Genomic DNA, 22,319 nt, shown 5'->3' with positions numbered 1-22,319 from the left:
TGGCATCTGAGACGCTAGAATCACACACCTAGGCCTACACCACGTGAAGCGGCTCTAACAAAGCATGATGACGTCATAATGTTTATCAATTGGCGCCAATGACGTCATATTGCAAGGGGCATAAGCCATGGTGTTTTTGTTGTGGAAATAGAACACTTGGTAAATGTGAAAAATATAAATCGTTTTAATGCGAAAAATATGTTAATTAATTGTGATATTTTTATATTTTTGTCTATGACACTTCTAGGTTAACACTTTTAATGTGGAAAATGTACAAGAAAAATAGGTTAATTTCCGAGTGAACTTGCCCTTTAAGTCAAACGAAATCTCTCTGACGCATTTTTTTCAAATATATATTGTGAACAGGGCCCGATGTACTTGCACTTATGGCAGACATTAGATACCACATGTATGTGATGTTATCAATTTCAGGATATCATAGCATCTCCATACACAACTACACTATATTGGCATACAATCAGTTGGTGTGTGGATGCATGTATTGCATGGATATAATGTGCATGTACATCATAGCTTGTAAAGAGGAAGTTAGGACGAACATGACTCCCATCCAGCTCATGACACGAAGGACATATGATAGTAAAAGGCGTGTCCCTGGAGGATTGGGTCTAGTAGCTGTCATTTTGACTCCAGACTGAAACAACTCCTGCTGACAATCTCTCTGGAGGTCTGTGAAGCATCAAGTGTGGAAGCACACTCTCCAATGAAGGAGAAAACAAGTCTTCAAATGGGGCTGATTCCTGGAGTACTGCTGCTGTACCTGTTCCTCGCCACAAATGTTCTCCTTCCCATATGTGCACATGACCGCCACTACTATGAAGGTAAGTCAGCTTACACATGCAGTAGTGGTGTTCCTACAATTACACTCCTTTCAGTGGCTGACGATTTCTAGCCCATTTTTATATTGTGGTGTTCATTAATGCTTACTGTTTTTTAATGTTCACAACTAGTTTTAAATCAAGCCTGTGATATTCTAGTTATTCTACTGTCCATCGTTGACAGCTTTTTATTTAGTCTAAATATATGTATCATAAATGTAACCTCACTTCGATGTCAGATATTTATTCCATTCGAATATATGTATTTTATGTCAGTTCTCGTCACGATATGGCTGACATATTGCCCATGTGACGTTAAACAATAACTCACTCACTCACTCACTCCTACAATTACAAGAGCTTCCACAAGGAGAGCTGAATGTCCGCGTCATACCGGCATACGTCAACAAATGGAACTTGTTGTAACCTTGCCTGGCGCTCGGCATTAGGGGGCGAACACGAGAACTGGTCAGCTTGGTGTCAGTGTACTGTGTCTGAGTTGGGTATTCAGTATTAAAGTCCGGCAATGTATATCAGTGGGCTAGCACCATAAACTCGGCATTAACCCGACTAGTACAAGCAGACACACACACACGCACGCACCGGACACACACACGCACCGGACACACACCGAACCGGACACACACACACACACACACACACACACACACACACACACATAGAGGGTGTACGCACGTCGCTATTAATGTGCTTAAGGATTCACTGTATTTATTTCTGTTCATTGGGGATTGAACCGAAAACCGATGTGCAAACTGTATGAATCCGCGTACCTCTATGAACAGAAGTAGAAAATACACAGTTAATCCTTATAATTGAATTCGACAACGAAAATTTGTGTTATCTACAATAGTTTAACCAAAACAGTTGCTTATATCAAAGTTGCTTATTGTACATCAAGAGTATTCTGGCTGATTGTGGTTTTAGTTATATATGTCATAGCCAATCCGCCCCTGGTAAACAATGGCTGGTCGCCTTAGTGAGTGAAAGACTGAAAGACCAGTTTCTACAGAGATGGCACAATACACTTTCCACGAAAGGGCTGCTTTATTCGTTTTTAAATCCATAACCTGGAATAGAAACCTATATATATGATTTTTGTCAACCTGCCAAAATTTCGTACTTGTAATCACTCATTACCAGAGGAAATAGTGAGGGAGTGAGTATGGTTTTACGCCGCTTTTAGCAATATTCCAGCAGTATCACGGCGGGGGACACCAGAAATGGGCTTTACACATTGTACCCATGTCGGGAATCGAACCCGGGTCTTCAGCGTGACGAGCGAACGCTTTAACCACTAGGCTACCCGACCGCCCCCTGTACATTGTGCCACCTCGTAGTTGGTGATGAATTCCATCACATACTTGAATGTCCTTACCCTCTGACAGAAAGACACTGCTACATGTATCTTAACCGTTATTATTATGTAAAACCTATTTGTTATGATTTACAGCAGTTATTCTTAATTGAAAATATATCTGTACTAAGGAAGCTATGTAAATAAAGACAATATATTTATTCACACTTCTCATGTATTCTAGTATTTACTGCCTACTTATACATTATGAACATATTGGCGTATTCCATGTACCACTGTATGGTGTGTTATAGCGATAAAGAATTTGGTTGCCTTGAGGTTGAGGGCAGCTGTTCATAGGCTGGATACTGGAACTAAAACGCGCGGACGTCGTAGAAGACAAACCGGGCTAAGAATTTCGCTCCCGATCCGAAATGGGAAACGTTGTTTTATAGTGAGCTTATTCGGCAGTTGAATTTGTTTGGGAGGGTCTAAAATTTGTTCAGTAGGATGGTTTGTTTCATGATAGTGATGATGGGAAATTGGGGAGTTATGAAAGTAAGGAAAGATAATCTTTTTAAGTTTAGTGGGTTTTTGACTAATGTTGTGGTCTCGCTCTCACTTGTGTGGAACTTTAGTTTCGGGGCTGTTTCTTTTGTATGGCTTATTTGACCGCCAGGTCTGCTGTTTGGTTTATAGGGATGTGTGAGTGGCTGGTTACTGTTACGTGTTGATTCCTAAATTGAAACAAGATGCTAACCAATTTAGTGTGAAACCAACAAACAAACGACAAATGGTATACAATCAACAACTGCAAAACACAATTAACTAGGTAAACAAATCAATACAAAGTACTGCACATCAATTAAAATAGCAATACACAAAAGAGTGGAAGTACAATGTTCAATGGCAAAATATGATATGATAGCAGTGGTCAGTATAAAATGCACAATATGTTGGCAGTGTTTGAAGTTAAAAGTTCAGCAATAATAATATTCATCAGCAACAGTGGTCAAGCTTCCGCGATATGCCTAGGCTTGGAATTTGGGGTGGTAAGTAATCTTCACACAAAAGTTGGTCGTGAGATAATGTCATATGAAATACGAGATTAAATGTGAGATAAAAGGGGCACGCACTTGTCTCCTTATATAGCCCAAACACCTCACAAAACATTTTACACATAAATCGGGGAGCTAAATATAATGACTTCCTCACCACTGCTGACATTAAATAGCACTACATGCCTGACAACTAATTTTCTCCAAATACAATAATAATAAGTCCATTTATACTGCGCCAGATTCCATTCACCAAGTTAATGCTCACTGCGCTACATAGTTTTAGCAAGTAATGCTAATGAAAGGGGGAGTAGAGTTGATAGTGTTGTGTGAAAAGGTGTGTTTTCAGATGAGCCTTAAAGGATGAAAGCGATTGCGATAGCTTAAGATCAGATAGTAGTTTGTTCAATAGCGAGGAAGCGCAGAACTGGAAAGATCTCTGATCAAAGGTTTTGAGAGGGGTTTTCAGGACTTGTAACAGGTGGTTATTCTGAGAATGGAGATATCTGGAAGGCTTGTATTTAGGCAGTAGTTCGGTGAGATATAATGGGGCTGTTTCCATGTAGCATTTGTAGGCTAGGGTTAGAATTTTGATTTCAATTCTTGCTTTGAGTGGTAACCAGTGCAGGGACATGAGAGCAGGTATTACTGGAGTCCATTTTGATGTCTTTGTGACGATACGTGCTGCTGAATTTTGTACACGTTGGAGGCTGTGGAGTTGATCATTTGTGATGTTACTCATGAGACTGTTGCAATGGTCAAGCCGTGATACAACTAAAGATCTCGCCAAAGTGTGTGCAGCTTCTTTTGTGAGTAGATGTCAAACACTTCCAATGTTGCGGAAGGCGATAGCTTAAGATCAGATGGTAGTTTGTTCCATAGCGAGTAAGCGCAGAACTGGAAAGATCTCTGACCAAAGGTTTTGAGACGGGTTTCCGGGACTTGTAACAGGTGGTTATTCTGAGAATGGAGAGATCTGGAAGGCTTGTATTTAGGCAGTAGTTCGGTGAGATATAATTTGTCTGTTACCATGTAGCATTTGTAGGCCAGGGTTAGAATTTTGAATTCAGTTCTTGCTTTGAGTGGTAACCAGTGCAGGGACATGAGAGCAGGTATTTCTGGAGTCCATTTTGATGTCTTTGTGGCGATAAGTGCTGCTGAATTTTGTACACGTTGGAGCCTGTGGAGTTGATCATTTGTGATGTTACTCATGAGACTGTTGCAATAGACAAGCTGTGATATAACTAAAGATCTCGCCAAAGTGTGTGCAGCTTCTTTTGTGAGTAGATTTCTAACACTTCCAATTTCGCGGAGATGAAAGAAGCAGGATTTTGAGACATGGCTTACATTTTGTTCGATAGTTAGTCAACTGTCCAGATAAACGCCAAGATTTGTCAATGATTTTGAGAATTCGATATTGGAATCACCAACAAGAATCTTGTTAAGTCTCATTTTCTCAAGATTTGTTCGGGTACCAATCAATAAAGCCTCTGTCTTGTTGTCGTTTAATTTTAGTGGGTTCTCAGTCGTCCACGACTTGATGGCTCTGGTGCAATCTTCGATTTTTTGAAGCCCTGTTTCAGTTTCAGATGGCATGAAATTCTTCATCAGTTGCGTATCATCGGCGTAGCAATGGTAGCTCAGTAGTCGCTTAGAGATGATATGACCCAAACTTTTAGTGTACAGTGTGAAAAGAATGGGGCCCAGAACTGACCCTTGGGGAACCCCACAAGAGAGAACAAAACTACCTGATGTTGCCTCATTGACCGTGACTGACTGACACCGTCCATCTAAGGATGATGTAAACCATTTGAGAGCATTTCCTTCTTGTCCTATCTGATGGTGTAAACAGTCCAAAAGTTTGATGTGGTCTATGGTATCAAATGCTGCAGACGGATCAAGTAGAACAAGCACGCTTACGTTACCTCTGTCTGCAGATGAAAGGAGTTCATTTAAGACTCTAAGTTATTCAGTCTCTGTGCTGTGATTAGCTCTGTATGCGGACTAGAATTTGTCCACTAGGTTATGGGCATCGAGGTGTTCGGAAAGTAGAATTTTAACCGCCTTCTCAAGCACTTTCGAGATGAAAGGTAGGTTTGATACGAGACGGTAGTTTTTAAGCAAATTGGGATTCAGACCAGGATTCTTGAGGAGACGTTTAACTCTTCACCTGATGAAAGACTAAGGTTGATCATCTTTTTTTTATGGCAGGAAGTAGAGTGTCAAGGTGATCAAAGACGATCTTTGTTGGAATTGGATCTAGTTGACTGGACGTAGGTTTTGAATCAATGATAATTTTCCGGATTTCTAGTTCTGAGAACGGTTTCAAATCCTTCAGAGGTTCACCATTGAAACTGTTTTGCATGTCATGTAGTAGCAGGGGACTGTCACGTAACAATCTGGAATGACGTTTGTGTAACTGTCATGGATGGACTTCTCATTTGGGCTTTGTCGAATCTTTTGTATCTTGTTGACAAAGTACTTGCTAAAATCACTGGCTAATTTTTTGCTGCCTTTTCTGTCTTCTTGCCTATCAAAGGGAAAGTAAACTTTTAGAGATCGCCTGGACGACCCACACTGTCCTTGATTTTCTGAGGGCAGTAGGCTGTTTTAAAGATTCTTATCTGCTGAGTAACGGCATTTCATGCTGCTTTATAGATCTGTCTATGAACTTCCAATTTTGATTTACGCCACTGGCGTTCAGCAATGCGTCTATGTGCCTTTGCACGTGAAACAATATCACAATATGAAGGAGCTGCAGGCCTGCTGGGACTTGGCTTGTCTAAATCTGGTGCATGTAGATCAAGGAGCTGCAGGCCTACTGGGACTTGGCTTGTCTAAATCTGGTGCACGTAGATCAAGGAGCTGCAGGTCTACTGGGACTTGGCTTGTCTACACCTGGTGCATGTAGATGAAGGAGCTGCAGGTCTACTGGGACTTAGCTTGTCTACACCTGGTGCATGTAGATCAAGGAGCTGCAGGCCTACTGGGACTTGGCTTGTCTACACCTGGTGCATGTAGATCAAGGAGCTGCAGGCCTACTGGGACTTGGCTTGCCTACACCTGGTGCATGTAGATCAAGGAGCTGCAGGCCTACTGGGACTTAGCTTGTCTACACCTGGTGCATGTAGATCAAGGAGCTGCAGGTCTACTGGGACTTGGCTTGTCTACACCTGGTGCATGTAGATCAAGGAGCTGCAGGTCTACTGGGACTTAGCTTGTCTACACCTGGTGCATGTAGATCAAGGAGCTGCAGGCCTACTGGGACTTGGCTTGTCTACACCTGGTGCATGTAGATCAAGAAGCTGTAGGCCTGCTGGGGCTTGGCTTGTCTACACCTGGTGCATGTAGATCAAGGAGCTGCAGGCCTACTGGGACTTGGCTTGTCTACACCTGGTGCACGTAGATCAAGGAGCTGCAGGCCTCCTGGGACTTGGCTTGTCTACACCTGGTGCATGTAGATCAAGGAGCTGCAGGCCTACTGGGACTTGGCTTGTCTACACCTGGTGCATGTAGATCAAGGAGCTGCAGGCCTACTGGGACTTGGCTTGTCTACACCTGGTGCATGTAGATCAAGGAGCTGCAGGTCTACTGGGACTTGGCTTGCCTACACCTGGTGCATGTAGATCAAGGAGCTGCAGGTCTACTGGGACTTGGCTTGTCTACACCTGGTGCATGTAGATCAAGGAGCTGCAGGCCTACTGGGACTTGGCTTGCCTACACCTGGTGCATGTAGATCAAGGAGCTGCAGGTCTACTGGGACTTGGCTTGTCTACACCTGGTGAATGTAGATCAAGGAGCTGCATGGCCTACTGGGACTTGGCTTGTCTACACCTGGTGCACGTAGATCAAGGAGCTGCAGGCCTTCTGGGACTTGGCTTGCCTACACCTGGTGCATGTAGATCAAGGAGCTGCAATCCGCGTAGTGGATTCTTACAAAAGTTTGCACATCGTTTTTTCGATTCATACCTAAATGAACCGAAAACCGAACACAGTCAATGCTTATTATTAAATTCGACAACGTGAAACATATTTTATCTACAATAGTTTAACCAAAAACAATTGTATATATCAAAACAGACTAACATGACGAGATTGATAAACATTCCAGGTGTTGGAATACATACTGTGGCGTGACATGAATCAGGTGATTGTTTAATTTATGCACATAACTTGACAGGCCTACACAGTCAGTAGCCAATCAACGGAGAATATGATCAAAACAATGTTCATAGGACCCGTCAATTAAGGCAAGAGGCGAAAAGAAATGCAAAAGTCAGACTGTAAGATATATGGCCGGGAGAAGGCGGCTGTTTGAAAGAACATGCCTAGTTAGCGCCAGATTCAAACATTACTTCCCTGATTACGGTAAAACACATTTAGAAAAATGGTAGTTAGAAATGAAACCCAAAGACATGAAAGTTGAAACAAGGCGAGCGGGAAAAAAACAGGCGAGTGAGCCTGTACGCTTGCTGTTTCACTCATTCTCGGCCGTCGGTTTCAAAGGGTTGTTTGGACAACGAATATGCATGAATGTCGCTAAATGTCCTGTGCATGACGATACACGTGAGCAGAAAAAGAATTCCCTCGGCTGTAATATTGGGATTCCCCGACATCCCGCAATAATAAAATTAGTGCGCCTCGGTGGGCGTGGCTTAATTTTTTATATTCATTGGAAAATGAATGCAAGAACACGTGACGAATTCAGCAAATGAGAATGCAGGCATTTCAATGAACACACATGAAAATTTAATTATTAAATATTGACTCCATGATTTTGCATATGTGAGACGTTAATGAGTCAGGCTCATCAGAGTGCATCCCTTGTTTTAGGACTGCAACCATAATAGCTGGTTTCCAGGATTGAGAGATGGTGTCCGAAATCCTGATTTGGTTTGTCTATGCTTGTTGAGGCTCTGTTTTGGCATTGTATAACTGTTTGAAGTTCATGTATGATTTGTGTTCGGTTGTATGTTAAGTGGGCTTGTGCTGGTTTGGGTGGGTGGTTTGGTTGGTTTTAGATTTTGTTTCGAAATTCCAGATGGTGATTGGTGAAGCTATTAATTTCAACCTGTTAATTAGTATCAAGTAAGCTTGTTTAAGTTAATAATCCGTTTATAATCAGCTTGTTAAAGTTTTAAATCCTAAATGTATATCTGCCTTTATTATCAGTGTACTACATGTTATTTCTATTTTTCTTTTCTTTTTTTTTTTTTCTTTTTTCTTTTTTTAAAAATATATTTTTTTTACACAACCAATTTGTAAGGATTTAGCTCCACGCTTAGTTAATAAATATTACAAATATCTGCCCGTTTTCACCATGTGTAAACTTTGATGGACACCTGTAGCGAACTTAAACTTGCTGACCTGCTGTCTGCTGTATAGGTAACCTATACCTAAAGGGGCCGTCACACCATGACGTTCTGGTCAACGTTCTCTGAACATTTCAATCGTTCAATTTTTGAGCGTTCAAGAATGAGGATGACACATCTGGCGTGTGATTAACGTGTGCCTAATGCATGACTAGCGTGTGTCTAACGCACGAGAAGCGTGTAACAGCGACCAAGTAAGATACCCCTGAAAACCATTAGCGTGTGCTAACGTGCCACTGGCGCGCGACGAACGATTTGTCAACGTTAGACGAGCGTGTTGAGCGTGTGACTAACGTGTGAATAACGACAGAATAGCGTCTTGCTGGCGTGTTTGACTTTGGTCACACGCTGCGTGCGCTAGGGGACCGTTCAGCGGTCGTTGACAGGTCGCCAGTGAGTCGTTCAATGCAAAGCAAACGATTAGTAACAACCAAGTAACGACTGACTAACGATAGCCGAACGCGTGCAACGCTCGGCGAACGTTAGTAAAACGTTCCACGAACGTTCTTAAACGTTCTTCAGCGTTTAAAATTAAACGTTGAAGAACGCTGGTCTCAGTGAGAACTTTTGTGCATGTTCAAAACCTTTTTCCGGACCAGCGTTCTCCGACGATTCCCGGCGATCACCGACGTTCACTAGCGTTCACACAACGCTCTTCTGGCGCTATCCCAGCGACCATGGGCGACTACCAACGTTTCCTCAAACGTCATAGAACGCTGACCAGAACGTCATGGTGTGACGGCCCCATTAACAAGTATGCTACAAGACGTGCTACTCAATGTATAACTCTGTAATGTTATATACTGAATTGGATAAAATATATTTAAAATGTTATTTCTTATAGTACATCTGGCTTATATTATATTTATTTACCGCTCATTACTTGGTTGTAGTCACTCCTTCTCAATAACGGTGTAAGAAACTACATTAAAAAGTCGCTACATGTAATACACCAGAACTTTTATCCATAAAGTTTTACGTTTTCTATTGTCAAATGGTTTTCATGGGAGTAGAGCAGGTTCAGGCGTGAAACATGACCTATGAAGTAATAGGTCGACACGACTATTTTGATCTGAGCGTCGTACCTAGTTTCGTGTTTTAAATAAATTTTAGACTAATTGATAAAAAAACATAAGACTTTCAGGGAAGCATTTTCACGACATGGACCTGGTACAGTACGGGGTGGTGCGGTGCCCCTATTTATAATACTACTCTAAACATGGAGAGGGTGATGTCATCCCTGAACATTTTATTGAATCTGGAGAGGGTGATATCGCCTGGGAACAGTAATATCATCTCTTAACAGTCTTCTGGAGCAGCCACAACATGTTCACATTTCATTAGTTTTGTCAAATAATTATCATGTTATCCACTCAAACTGAGAGAGCCTAAATCACACGATTCCTTTCAGTCGTTTGTGTTACTATTTGCATAATTGCATAATGATACTTGTATTGCACTTTCAGCAAAGCGCAATATTTGCAAGTGTCTGGAAATAGGATCTATTAAAAACATACTAAGATGCCCTTGATTTGTATGTGCTAAGCGACAGATTTGAAGGCGAATGAAACTTTCGGCGCAAACACGCTCCCGTCGCTTGTAACAAAGGCCTATTGTCACAGATTGAATAGCGCAGATAAGAGGATTTATTTAAGCATTGTTATCGTTCACCAAACTTTCTACATGCTATCTACTAATCTTGAATGTTTATCTTGTTTTTCATTAATGTAGAGAAATACGGCTTTCTAATGTCAAATGAAAAATTGTATTTCAACGTTGCCCCAACCCTCCATGACGTGCTATGCCGCCTTCGCGGATAAATGTTTGAACCTGCTCATACTATTACTGTGAGAATGTTTCTGGCAGCAGGCACTCCGCAAAGAGGGTTTTCAGTTTCTTAAACATATTTTGCCAGACTCTTCATTGAACACAATCCTCTCAACCTTAACTACAATGTCACACATTTCTCTTCCTGTGAAACCAACAAGATCGTAATATTTGGGTTTTAATTACTAGCATTAATTTTCATGTTGGCATTTAATACTGATCTGTGTCCCTCATGTTGTAAGAAATGTTGGCCATGTTGGGTAGCCTTAAAAAACTATAAACACATGCATTTCCCTGATTGCAATATTTTCTCTCACACAACTCTTCACTGCATTCTTCACAACAATATATTATTATGTATTGGGCTAGACTCGATACACAAGGTGCATGTTCCTTAAATGTATATAGAACACTTCACCAGTACAGTATCTTGAAACATATTACAGGTGTCTGCCTATGAAGTGTAACGTTACATGGACATATGTATCTAATCTGTGTTTCCTTGTGAGCAGACTATCTTGGAAAGATCAGCCTCAGTGACGGCTTCTTAAATATCAATGGCAAGCTAGTGTGCAACGAAGGATTTTCTTTGCACGATGCTGCTGTTGTGTGTCGGCAATTAGGTAAACCCACGTGAGTATCGTACTGTGTGCTTGCTAAAGTTCAGCCTAGTATAACTATTGTTGTGTGTTAAATAGTTTTAGAATTAAGATTGACACTCTCGCACTTTTTTATTTGCAAAAATTCAGGATTGTTGTATTTTCTTTGCAAATGCTGACACCATCAAGATAACAGCTTAAACTATGGGCAAAAAGTTACAAATCAATTTATACTGCTTTATTCAATTCCAATTACCGATCACATTTAAAACTATTCCATGATCACCAACAACAACTTTTCCTGCTGTCACACGCGAAACAAAATTAATGCCTGCCGACTTCGTCACTCTCGTGTGTTTCAGTGCCCATGTTTACATCATCTATAATGAGAAGGTGAAGGCGAATGAGACCCTGAGATCCCTCAGGGGACATGGGTGCAGAGGAAACGAGACAAGACTGCAACAATGCTACGTTGGCATCAAAGCTGGATGCAGACAGAAAGTACCTATTTCTATCACCTGTAAAAAAGGTACACTTCTAAAATTCCACTTCATACCAATGTCTACCTTTTAGATTAACTTACTTTTGTACATTTATGTCCAGCTGCTGTGATATATGATACTCTACCAATAGCTTCTTGATTAATTGTTATCCCTTAACTGGCTCCACAATTTTCTGTTCAGATTTTGATATGACCCCGAATTAGTTCTATATGATTACGATCTTTAGCGCTCTCTTTCCACATGAAGCTGTTACACAGATACACGAGGGGCCACGGTTGGCCCAGTCATCTGAGGGGTCGCGATGTCCTGTGCAGAGTTGCGTCCCTTGGTTACGCCAGAAACCTATGATTGGGGGTTCGAATCCCGGTTCACCCCGATTATGTTTCTAGGTTTGTCAGCACCATACCCGTGCTCTCGAGTGGTAAACGTCCAAGACCTGCATCCCTCTGGGCTTTCCTCCCACATTAAGCTGACACGCCGCGATATAACTGGAATAATGTTAAAAAAGCGGCGTTAAACCCAACTCACTTACTCACGGATACATGAATAAAAACACTCACTCACTCACTCGACTACCTCACCTCCACCACTTAGAACTATAATATGTATAGGTTTTCTCCACCAATCTGTAGTTACCTGTCTCTCGGTTAGGGTGCACGTGTGGCCCTAAAATCTGTATCTGTGCAAGGATTCACTGATCGTGGTGTAATTGCTATCATGTTTGGAGTCAGTACTTGTTTTTCTTTGTTTTAGAGCAGGCGAAAATGTGTCAAAACACGAATTTAACTCTGCTGCAAGGGAAAAGCATTCGTGTGTACAGTGGGACGAGGGTGACTGCAACGTGTTTAGCACGCGGCTTGTACATGCCCTCACAATACTGGTATAAATGGACCCTGTCAACTAATAATTCCATCGTGGGATCGTCACCTTCCATATCGCTCCAAATGAATAATACGTCCCCGGCCAATATGACGCTTACGTGTTCAGTGAATATCGGTCGTCAAGAATGCCACGTGAATAACTCTATTGACATACAGGTCTTCAGTATGTATTTCCAATTGTGTATTTCATAAATATATTATATGTAACTCTCATATTAACTGGATATCCATCGTACACGTAGATAACTTGGAAGTGAATATGAAACCTGTTTCCCTGTCTACTTTGAAGCATTTTCTCATTTATTCACTGTTAATCAATGTGCTCCAGTTTATTTTGGTATATATTCATAACTAGATCTGATTCACCACAACCTTCGAAAATGCATAAAAATAATAACCAAACGTTATAATTTCCATCACACATTAGCTTTCCTTGCACAACCTTTCGAAATTTGTGAAAGGGCTTTTAGGATGTCCTGATACTGAGAAGTATCAAGTATCACAGTATCAAGGCCTGAACCTTGCGTATTCAGGAGAATGAGTTTTCACCAAACAAAAGCTGTTCTTTAAACATACTTCAAAGTAAATATTCTAGTCGTCAGTAATGATACGAATTTATGGATGAACAACTTCTTTATTACAATTAAGAGCGGCGTTTCGGTGCCTATCAAAGAAGTTCTTCAAAGAAGACGTCAGACATTATTTTGCATATTTACAAAGTCCTACTGGTTGTATTCTTCCTTTTTTTCACTTCTTTCAGGTGACCCAAAACCATTGACAAAAGCCTTTAACTTGACAATTGGCCAAAGTCTAAATTTTAGCAAACTATACTCCTGTAATCCCAGTTGTAATTGTACCTGGAGAAAGATAGAAGGCGATAGAGAGCTCGGGCCCGAGGCTTGTGATGAAATGAAGATCCAGAACATATCGCAAAGTGGGTTGTACATCGTCACTTGCACAAACTACCTAAATGTAACGATTGGTAAACCTCGAAAAGGGGTTTCAGTCGACGTAATAAAAGTAAAAGTATCAGGTGAGTTCATTCATGTGATAGAAATATGTCAAACCTCAAAAGAAAGTGATTATGCCTCAAAACCTTTTGTAGTCCAGCACAGATGTTACTATATAGCTACCGCGGGACATCACCTATAAAGATACTGGCTGCACCGATGCTGATGTGGGTTAGCTCAAAATGATATCTAATCAGTTCACTTGGGATAATAGTATTCAATTAAGTGCTGAGAGCTTTTGTATACTTATGCTGTTGTTAAGTATACCCCATGTCCAGGTTGACATCTTTGTATTATGTATTTAGATTCCCGGAATGTCAGTGTGTCTAGTGTATCGCATATTAGTATGACTTGCGGCTATTGGAAGTTTAAATAGGCTCTCAGTTTGTCTAGCGTTTATTGGGTCTTGTGCCACACTATCAGTTTCTTGTGCAGTATCCCAATTAAACGCTCATTTTCCCTGTCTCTTTTGGTACGCCAATGTATAAGTATCTCAAATTATTCATTGCTTAAATTACTTGTAACGCTAACATCCCATCGAGTTTTAAAATTGTTTTTGAGAGGTATCAAAGCTATCAAGATATCATGTAAATGTTATGGTTCGTGGTTTATTAAGAGTCTTTTCTTAAATGTATCTTAGCTGTATTTTCAGTGGATTTCACTGGTGCAATGTCTGTATCGCATGACATAAGCCTTTGTATTTTGATATCAGTCAGAAACTCAGTGACGTATGATAAAATATATTGTTACGTCGAAACGCACAGATGACTGTGGAAACTCAATTAGGTAAACTATGTCCAGTATACTTTATTTTTATGTTATCATATGTTTTACATGCACAGTTGTAACTCATAAACAAACTGAGTAAAATATATATGCGTTATTTCCTCGATACTGAGGCACGTGTTTTCCTCAATGGATGTCCACCATCTTATTGTATATTTTTTTAGATAAACCAACAATGAAGTGTCCAGAGGAACAATATGTCATCTTAACATCACAACCATATAAGAAACATCACAACTTGTGCCATTTCAATGGCCAATGGGAAAACAAAACCTGCACTTGGGACGGTTCGCAGTCATGCGCAAATTGCAGTATCAAGATTGATGAACTCTACAACAGCGGTAACTATACATGTACAGCAGGCTACAAAGACCAGCCTATGTCCACCCTCAACATGACCACCCACAACATGACAGTTCATATCCTGTGTAAGATCCTTTGTTATTTTATTTTCGAAACACGATTTATGTTTTCTGCACAGTAATTTCATTAAGCCTTACACTCCACACATATATATTTTTCAGGGGTGTCGGATACTTGATAAGTGAATTAACTTTCTACCGCTTCTGATCTGGATCTCTGATCTTCGTAACAATATTACAGACCTCCTCTCTCCCTGTGATTTTCTTCTCCTGAATGCCTAACCCTTCTTAAAGCATTTAAAACTGGTTCCTGTCCGATTGTGCTCGCAATTGTCACTCGCAATGTTCGTCAGTAAGAAATGTGTTTCATGTAAATATAAAACGACAGAGAGTAACGACAGAGAGTAACCAGTCTCGTTTATATACCGAATAACTTTCCATTGGGCGTAAAAGGCAAAAGAGTGGTGAAAACCTGTATTAGGTTCACTGGAAGTCGGTTCGCGAAAAGAACGTCCAGCTCTGATTTTTTAAAATTGTGTAATGTTCGTGTATTTCACGAAAATAACAACAGCCCGGGTGTAAGGACATCCCTGTGCCTCGTTTTCGTTAAATGGGTTTAAGATTATATATGGCAAACACATGAAAACGGTGACATGAAATCATGTTATCTTTTATACTTTGGCAAATGACAATTTCACAGCGCACTTTCCTGTTGCAACTTTTGTGCTGGATACATACTGTATAATATTTGTTTGTTTTTCGTATTTCAAATTTCTGTTCCTTGTTTTTCTTTCTTTTTCTTTCTTCTAGTATCATTATTGAGATTGTAGTAAGAATGATAAGAGACTCTGGTGCTTTTTTGTACTCGGTCTGTTTGACTCTCTTAGAGTCATATTTGTGATATATTCTCAACTATGTTACATCTGATTGGTGACCTTTACAGTACATAGGTACATAGACTCTTACTTGACTGAACTGAATAAATGACCTTACATGTGTAACTATTGTGACACATGCATTTGAACTGCAAATATTGAAAATATTTCAATCATTCTCTTGTGATTTCAGCTGGAAACTCGACGGTTAGTGTGATGGAAGGATCGAGTATCAACCTAAACCTCCCCAAATGTTCTGATACTAACTTCGCTTTCAATAACTACACTTGGAAAATCCTCAAAGAAGACGGGGAGGTGGAGGGAAATTACTCGCAGCTGAACAGAGTTAACACGTCTGCTTACTACGTGGGTTTTTCGAGTGACAAGGCTTTGATGCGGCTTGAAGTTTTATGTATGTATAATCGATATCAATACAGTATAACATACTCACATCACGTATTGTTGTCTATCTACTTTTACAAACGTCATTGTCAACTCTTAATAAATCATAACAAATAACTACATTGCACTCTTTCCGTTCACCTTTAGCCTGAAGAGCTGAGGAGTTCAAATCTTTTATACCTATTCAATGAGATTACAGAAAAGCTCATGTCACTAAACTTCGAAGGATATATTTACAGATGGACCTAAGGTTACTTGCGACGAGAAAGTTTTTGTTCCACTCGGCACCAGAGCAAGCCTGAAGTGTTCAGTTAAAGCCAATCCCATTAGTTCTTACATCACCTGGAAACGAGGAAGTGAACTACTTCAAAACACATCATCCGAAACCTACGTCCTGAGTAAGACTGGAATGCTGGACAGTGGAAGCTATATCTGCACTGCCTACAACACAATGGTCGACTGCTACAATGAAACACACGAGGGCAACGATTCCTGCACAACAACTGTGGACGTGTATGGTAAGTCGGGATGCAGACGTTTTTATCTGGTGATGCGAATTGTAATGGTTTGGTTGTCACCTTTATCTTTTTGTCGGGTAAGCATAGACACACTATAGGATATCGTAATCATATGACACGAAGTAATACTTTTATATTTAGGATACATTTGTTGTCATTCTTATTCGAGGTAAAACACCACAAGAGCACTAAATGTTATGCACTAAATGTTATGCACTAAATGTTATGCACTAAATGTATATGCACTAAATGTTTTGCACTCAATGAACATAAAACAACGTTATAGTTTTTACATTTTATGCGTCATTTATATGCCTATCTTATTCCACTAGCATTCTACATAAATCGATTCAAAACGTAAGTTGATTCGTGTAGATTGCTGGTGGAATAAGATAGGCATGTATTTGATGAATAAAATGTCAAAACTATAACATTCAAAACTTCAAGACCCATGAAGATCCGTGGTAGAATAGGTATTCAGCAACCCATACTTGCCGTAAAAGGCGACTAACGGGATTGGGTGGTCAGGCTTGCTGACTTGGTTGTTGCATGTCATCGTATCCCAAATGCGTGGATTGATGCTCATGATGTCAATCACTGGATTGTCTATTCCAGACTTGATTATTTACATTGTAGACCGCCGACATAACGTTGTAATATTGCTGTGTGCGGCGTTTAACAACAAACAATTAAACAATGATAACTTCACCTTGCACAGCTCAACATGTTGGATTTTCTTTCTTCTCCATAATATGTTAACAAAAGCGTCCATTTGTCAAAATGTCTATATCCATATTGCGTGGATCGATGGTCATGATGTCAATCACTGTATTGTCTGGTCCAGACTCGATTATTTAGAGAGCGCTGTTATACAGCTGGAATATTGCTGAGTGCGGCGTTAAACAAACAAACTGACAAAATGTCTATATATGACATTTGTAGTGTCCAGATTAAGAAAATTCATTGAGCCTTTGTACTGTTTGCAGTTGAGGGGGACGAGCAAAAGGTTACAGTCGTTGCTAGCGTTTTGTCTCTTCTCTTGGTGTGCTTGATGGGTGTTGTTGGTGTCCTCAGTGGTCTACTCTACAGGGCTCGCAGAGGTACAGTATACACGAGGCTTACCGTGTTTATGAAAGATTTCTCACCAAACGAAACATTACTTTGTGGCAGATATTCCGCACACTGTATTTAGATGTATATCACTTTTAACGTACTTTTTTAGATCTTTAGTTAAAAATGTTTTTTTTTCGTATGCATCGTCATACATCGTCCGTCATCCATCGTAAACCTTTTCGTCTCCGATACCACAGCACTGATGGATTATAAGTTGCCATACATGTCCCCACCCATGACTTGCACATGTGTTGAAAATGCTTAATGAACAGCTGATTCTCCAATGATACCACGTGTGTAAAAGTAGACATGTTCCGGTTTGTGCAATATCTAAATTTTAACATTCAATGAGTGTTTGGTTACCTTTTCTAACATAATGTGAAAACCAATATCACCAAACCTATAGCTTAGACGGTGTATTCCAGGTTTTAATGAAAGGACACGTTTATTAGAAAAAAATGCTATGAGGTTGCTTTTGTTTTATATGTAAGCCAAAACGAAATTCTGAAACTTTTCTCAGTTCTCAGACTGTTTAATATAATGGTTATTTCTTTAATAAAAGGCATCACAACCGAAATTGTATCTTTTGTAAGCCAATCGTATGGCATTAGGAGGCATATATACTGAAAGCTGAGAGTTGATTATACACTTTTGCATATCAAGAAACATTCTTGAAATATGGATAATTGTATAGGATCTTTATTTGATTTTCAAATGTGGCAAACTTTGGTATGACGTGTATGGCACTTATGCTGTTAGCTACATCACTTTGCGACTAACAGTGCTGTGACAAAAGTTGGTGTATTGTTGTATCCTTCAATAAGTTCCTTGAAGTCTGTCCGTTATTATATCAGGGGTAAAACTGATCCAAAGATAGAGACCTATCCTTTTGTTGCAAGAACAGATTCAATCTACACGTAACATTTGTTTCTCGTTTCAGGAGAGCGGCGTAGAAACAATCCGACGTAAGCATGTTCAAAACCTTCTGTAGAACTTTCCTTTAATATGTATTCCTTTAATAATACAATTAATGTTTGTCACATTTCTTTATATGATTGCTTAAATGATGCGATGCCATGGGTCAGAGTATTCGAGTATAAATTCAAATATTTGATTTTATAAATGTAAGGAATCCCGATTTGGGGATGTGCGTTTACTTATATTTTTCTGCTAAAATTACCAAAGCATCTTAAATTATCTTGCTATTTTATCGCCATTTGACAACTAGATGATATGTTCTTTTGTTCAGGAAAATGCTCCCACTGCTCACGAAACCAGAATCAGGTACGTGGTGTTTTTATAAATGAACCAGAAGCATTTATATTTTGAGATATTTGTCATCAATCAAACGCGTTGTATTATTTGTAGAAGAAGTTTCCACTAAGTTTTATATTTTACATAATAACCAGATTCTTTCTAATATTATCTGGTGGTACTATTGCATGGTCTGCCAAAAGTCCATGATTTAGGTTGAATAACGATAATACGGTTTACCATTGCCAAAACGTGACTGCGATATATCCAAGAGTAATAATGTGTGATGCTTTTATTCTTTTTCAGTAAAAGATGGTCCAGCAGCTGACATCTACGAAAATGCCTGAGGACCAAATGGACAAATAAGAGCCTTTAAACCTACTGTATGTCTGACACATACATTGCCATAGAGTCTAAATAAGGGAGCAGGATGCTTCTTTGCGACAAATAAGCAGTTGAAGAGAGCACACTTGACTGTCTTTGGCGTGTGTGTGTGATGGTTGCTATCGGTGGGGCAGGCTACGGTCACCTTTTTGCGAACACATGGTATCATCCCTATTTGGTACTGTTTCATTAACACATGATACAGTTGAAATAGTTCGGCGGAACTTTAGTGGAGATCTCTTCTCTTCCTCTTCTTCTTCTTATTATTATTACGATTTTGTCAATTTTTATTTCTTGGAATGCACGCATTTCAAAAGGACAATTGTATTTACAAAGGGTACCCAATTTGACTGTACTCCCATGGTGACTCCACGTCAGTCATACAACTTAGAGCACACATAGCAAAGGTTTCCTTATTTTTTGTCAGATATTAAAAGAAAATTAGATGCTTTGATTTTCCTGTGTTACCTGTCTGTCGATTTGAGTATAAATGTTGGGATTTTCTTATTTAGTTGTATCACAATCATGCCAAACGTAATGGCATGTTGCACCGTTTCCCCCTTCTCAATGTACGTGTACTATTTTTATTGATAATGCATGTTTATTGTTCATTTTAAGTGCCTTTTCCAATATGTATGCATATTGTACATCTGCAGCACCTTTTATCTAATTATTTGGCTCTTACACATACAGATCGGTTGGTGGATGGTGGAAGTCCTCATATGTTTTTTTTCTGTTAACTACGAAAGACATTAATTCTTGTTTCCTTAATCACAGAGGTGTAGTACTACCATCCTTTTCACTACTTTCTGTTGTCTTGTTTTTCAATAATGATGGTCCGTTTGCTATTTGTATAATGTCACGTTGATCAATAACATGTGTCAATGCATGTATTCGCAGTGAAGGTGAATGTCCCATCCCATAGCTGTACCTGTCGGTTATACCAGGAAATATAAAGTTTAAAGGTATTCTGACATTCTGACAACGTTTTACTTCACAAAAGACGAAGACAATATACGGAATAATATCAATGCAAACATTGGAATATACCAGAACGAGTTCAAGATCACGTCTAGTTTTTTTTTAAGTTGCAGGATCACATGACGTTGGTTTTGATATCTGTCCGATTTAAGGTTGTACTGGATCTCTTCCATCAAAGATGGGAGAGTAATGCATTATTATTTTGAATACACAAGTAAACGTCTAAGTGGGCACACCAGAAACCTATGATTGTGGGTTCGAATCCCGGTTCGCCCCAAGTATGTTCCTAGGTTTGTCAGCACCATACCCGTGCTCGTGGGTTCCACCGATTTGGTAAACGTCTGAGACCTGCATCATTTTGGTCTTTCCTTCTACATTAAGATGACACGCCGCGATATAACTGGAATACTGTTACAAGCGGCGTTAAACTCACTCTCCTGTGTAGGGAGAATTGAAAATAGTTCCCATTCGGTGTCCTATATTTCGAGAGAATATTGTTTACTCGGTGAATTTAGTTCATCAATACCATATCTTAAATAAATGAAAGTAACTATGCATTCATATAAGTATAAGGACAGAGTATACTTGAAACATGACATTCAAACGTTGACATGTGATCTTTCCTCATATGATCAAGGGGCTGTCGGGTAGCCTAGTGGTTAAAGCGTTCGCTCGTCACGCCGAAGACCCGGGTTCGATTCCCGACATGGGTACAATGTGTGAAGCCCATTTCTGGTGTCCCCCGCCGTGATATTGCTGGAATATTGCTAAAAGCGGCGTAAAACCATACTCACTCACTCACTCACTCACTCACTCACTCATATGATCAAGATGAGATAATAATTTAGCTTTGCTTTTTGTAAATTGTATTCCTTTCCATACAATTCTTTACGTATTTTTATATGAATTCAATTTGTCACCATTATTGTACTTTCATTAAAATTAGCAACAACTTGAATCTTCATGTTCTTATTGTCTCACTCGGCAAGTCGTATAAAATTGCTGTTAATGGACACCTATATGTAGGCCTCGCACGTCCTCCGCGCACGATGGGTAGAGGGTCAGTCGTGATTTTGACGCTTCAGTGAAAGGTCGTTAAATCGATCGTGGTTTCAGATGAGTCCAGATTCAAGCTGGTCTTTCTCGATAGGCGTAGGGAATGTCATACGAACTTAGGTGTGGGTTTGTAATGATATGGTGCGGGATTACTATGACCGCCAGAACGCCACTGAAAAATGTCCATGGAAGGGTCACCGGATAGTACTACCGAGAAGACATACTGACGCCAAATGTCGTGCCGTTTGCGCGCCGTGCTGGTTTTCTTTCAAGACGATAACGCTCGTGCTCACCGTACACGTATCATAACTGACTACCTCCAACAGCCAAACATTACCAGAATACAATGGCCATCCACGAGCCATGACCTTTCACCATAGAGCACGTTATGGACATGAAAGGGAGACGTTTATGCCGACGTCAAAGACCACCCGCTACGTTTGCCGAAAAGGGTCAGGTGCAAAAGGAGTTGACAGGACTTTATCAAATTTCTTTTAGGAGACCGATTCGGACCATTACACACCGTATAAATGAATGTTTGACCAATCGTTGAGCAGGACCCATTATTGATCGAGCCATAGTAAACATTCATGTTTTTACTACACCCTTACAATACAAAGCCAACATGTTCTTCATTTCTTTCTTATCCATCCAATGGTATTTCTGTAATCATCTATTTGTTTCAAATATCCCCTACTTTTGTGGAAGAGTATATCGCCAATTATCAGAGGACAAACTTCCTTGTCTATCAAAAAATGTACCAAGAACCATTTACATCATATTCTTTCTGCATATGAATCGGAATTTCTGTTCCTATTTACCGCCACCGTGTTCTAGTGGATAGAGCTTCTACACGGAAAGCAGAATGTCAGTGGATCGATCCCCGGCAGCGTCATAGAAAAAGACGTTAAAAAACACAAGGCAGACACGAGTGTATGGACGTCAATATGTAAAGGGGGGCACGGGTGGCCCAGTCGTCTAAGGCGCCGCTATTCGCTGTGCAGAAACCTATGATTGTGGGTTCGAATCCCGGTTCGCCCCGATTATGTTTCTAGGTTTGTCAGCACCATACCCGTGCTCGTGGGTTTCACCGAAGTGGTAAACGTCTGAGACCTGCATCACTTCGGGCTTTCCTCCCACATTAAGCTGACATGCCGTGATATAACTGGAATACTGTTAAAAGC

At 40.1% G+C, this 22,319-nt stretch overlaps 1 protein-coding gene across 1 annotated transcript; it reads left to right on the top strand.

The window, feature by feature from the left end:
• The first annotated feature begins 502 nt into the window (after window positions 1–502).
• LOC124144083 lies at window positions 503–21,031 on the top strand. Its single transcript, XM_046513329.2, has 12 exons — window positions 503–842; window positions 10,924–11,044; window positions 11,373–11,539; window positions 12,267–12,557; window positions 13,155–13,427; window positions 14,355–14,618; window positions 15,621–15,839; window positions 16,069–16,347; window positions 17,334–17,447; window positions 18,401–18,425; window positions 18,710–18,744; window positions 19,021–21,031. Exons 1-12 carry the CDS (start codon window positions 725–727, stop codon window positions 19,059–19,061), a joined length of 1,947 nt encoding a protein of 648 aa, XP_046369285.2. The 5' UTR covers window positions 503–724; the 3' UTR covers window positions 19,062–21,031.
• The last annotated feature ends 1,288 nt before the right edge of the window (window positions 21,032–22,319 follow it).

The sequence above is a fragment of the Haliotis rufescens genome, unplaced genomic scaffold, assembly GCF_023055435.1.
Source record: "Haliotis rufescens isolate VD_foot unplaced genomic scaffold, xgHalRufe1.0.p SCAF_87, whole genome shotgun sequence".
NCBI classification, from domain to species: Eukaryota; Metazoa; Mollusca; class Gastropoda; order Lepetellida; family Haliotidae; genus Haliotis; species Haliotis rufescens.
This window is presented reverse-complemented; position numbering and strand designations above follow the sequence as displayed.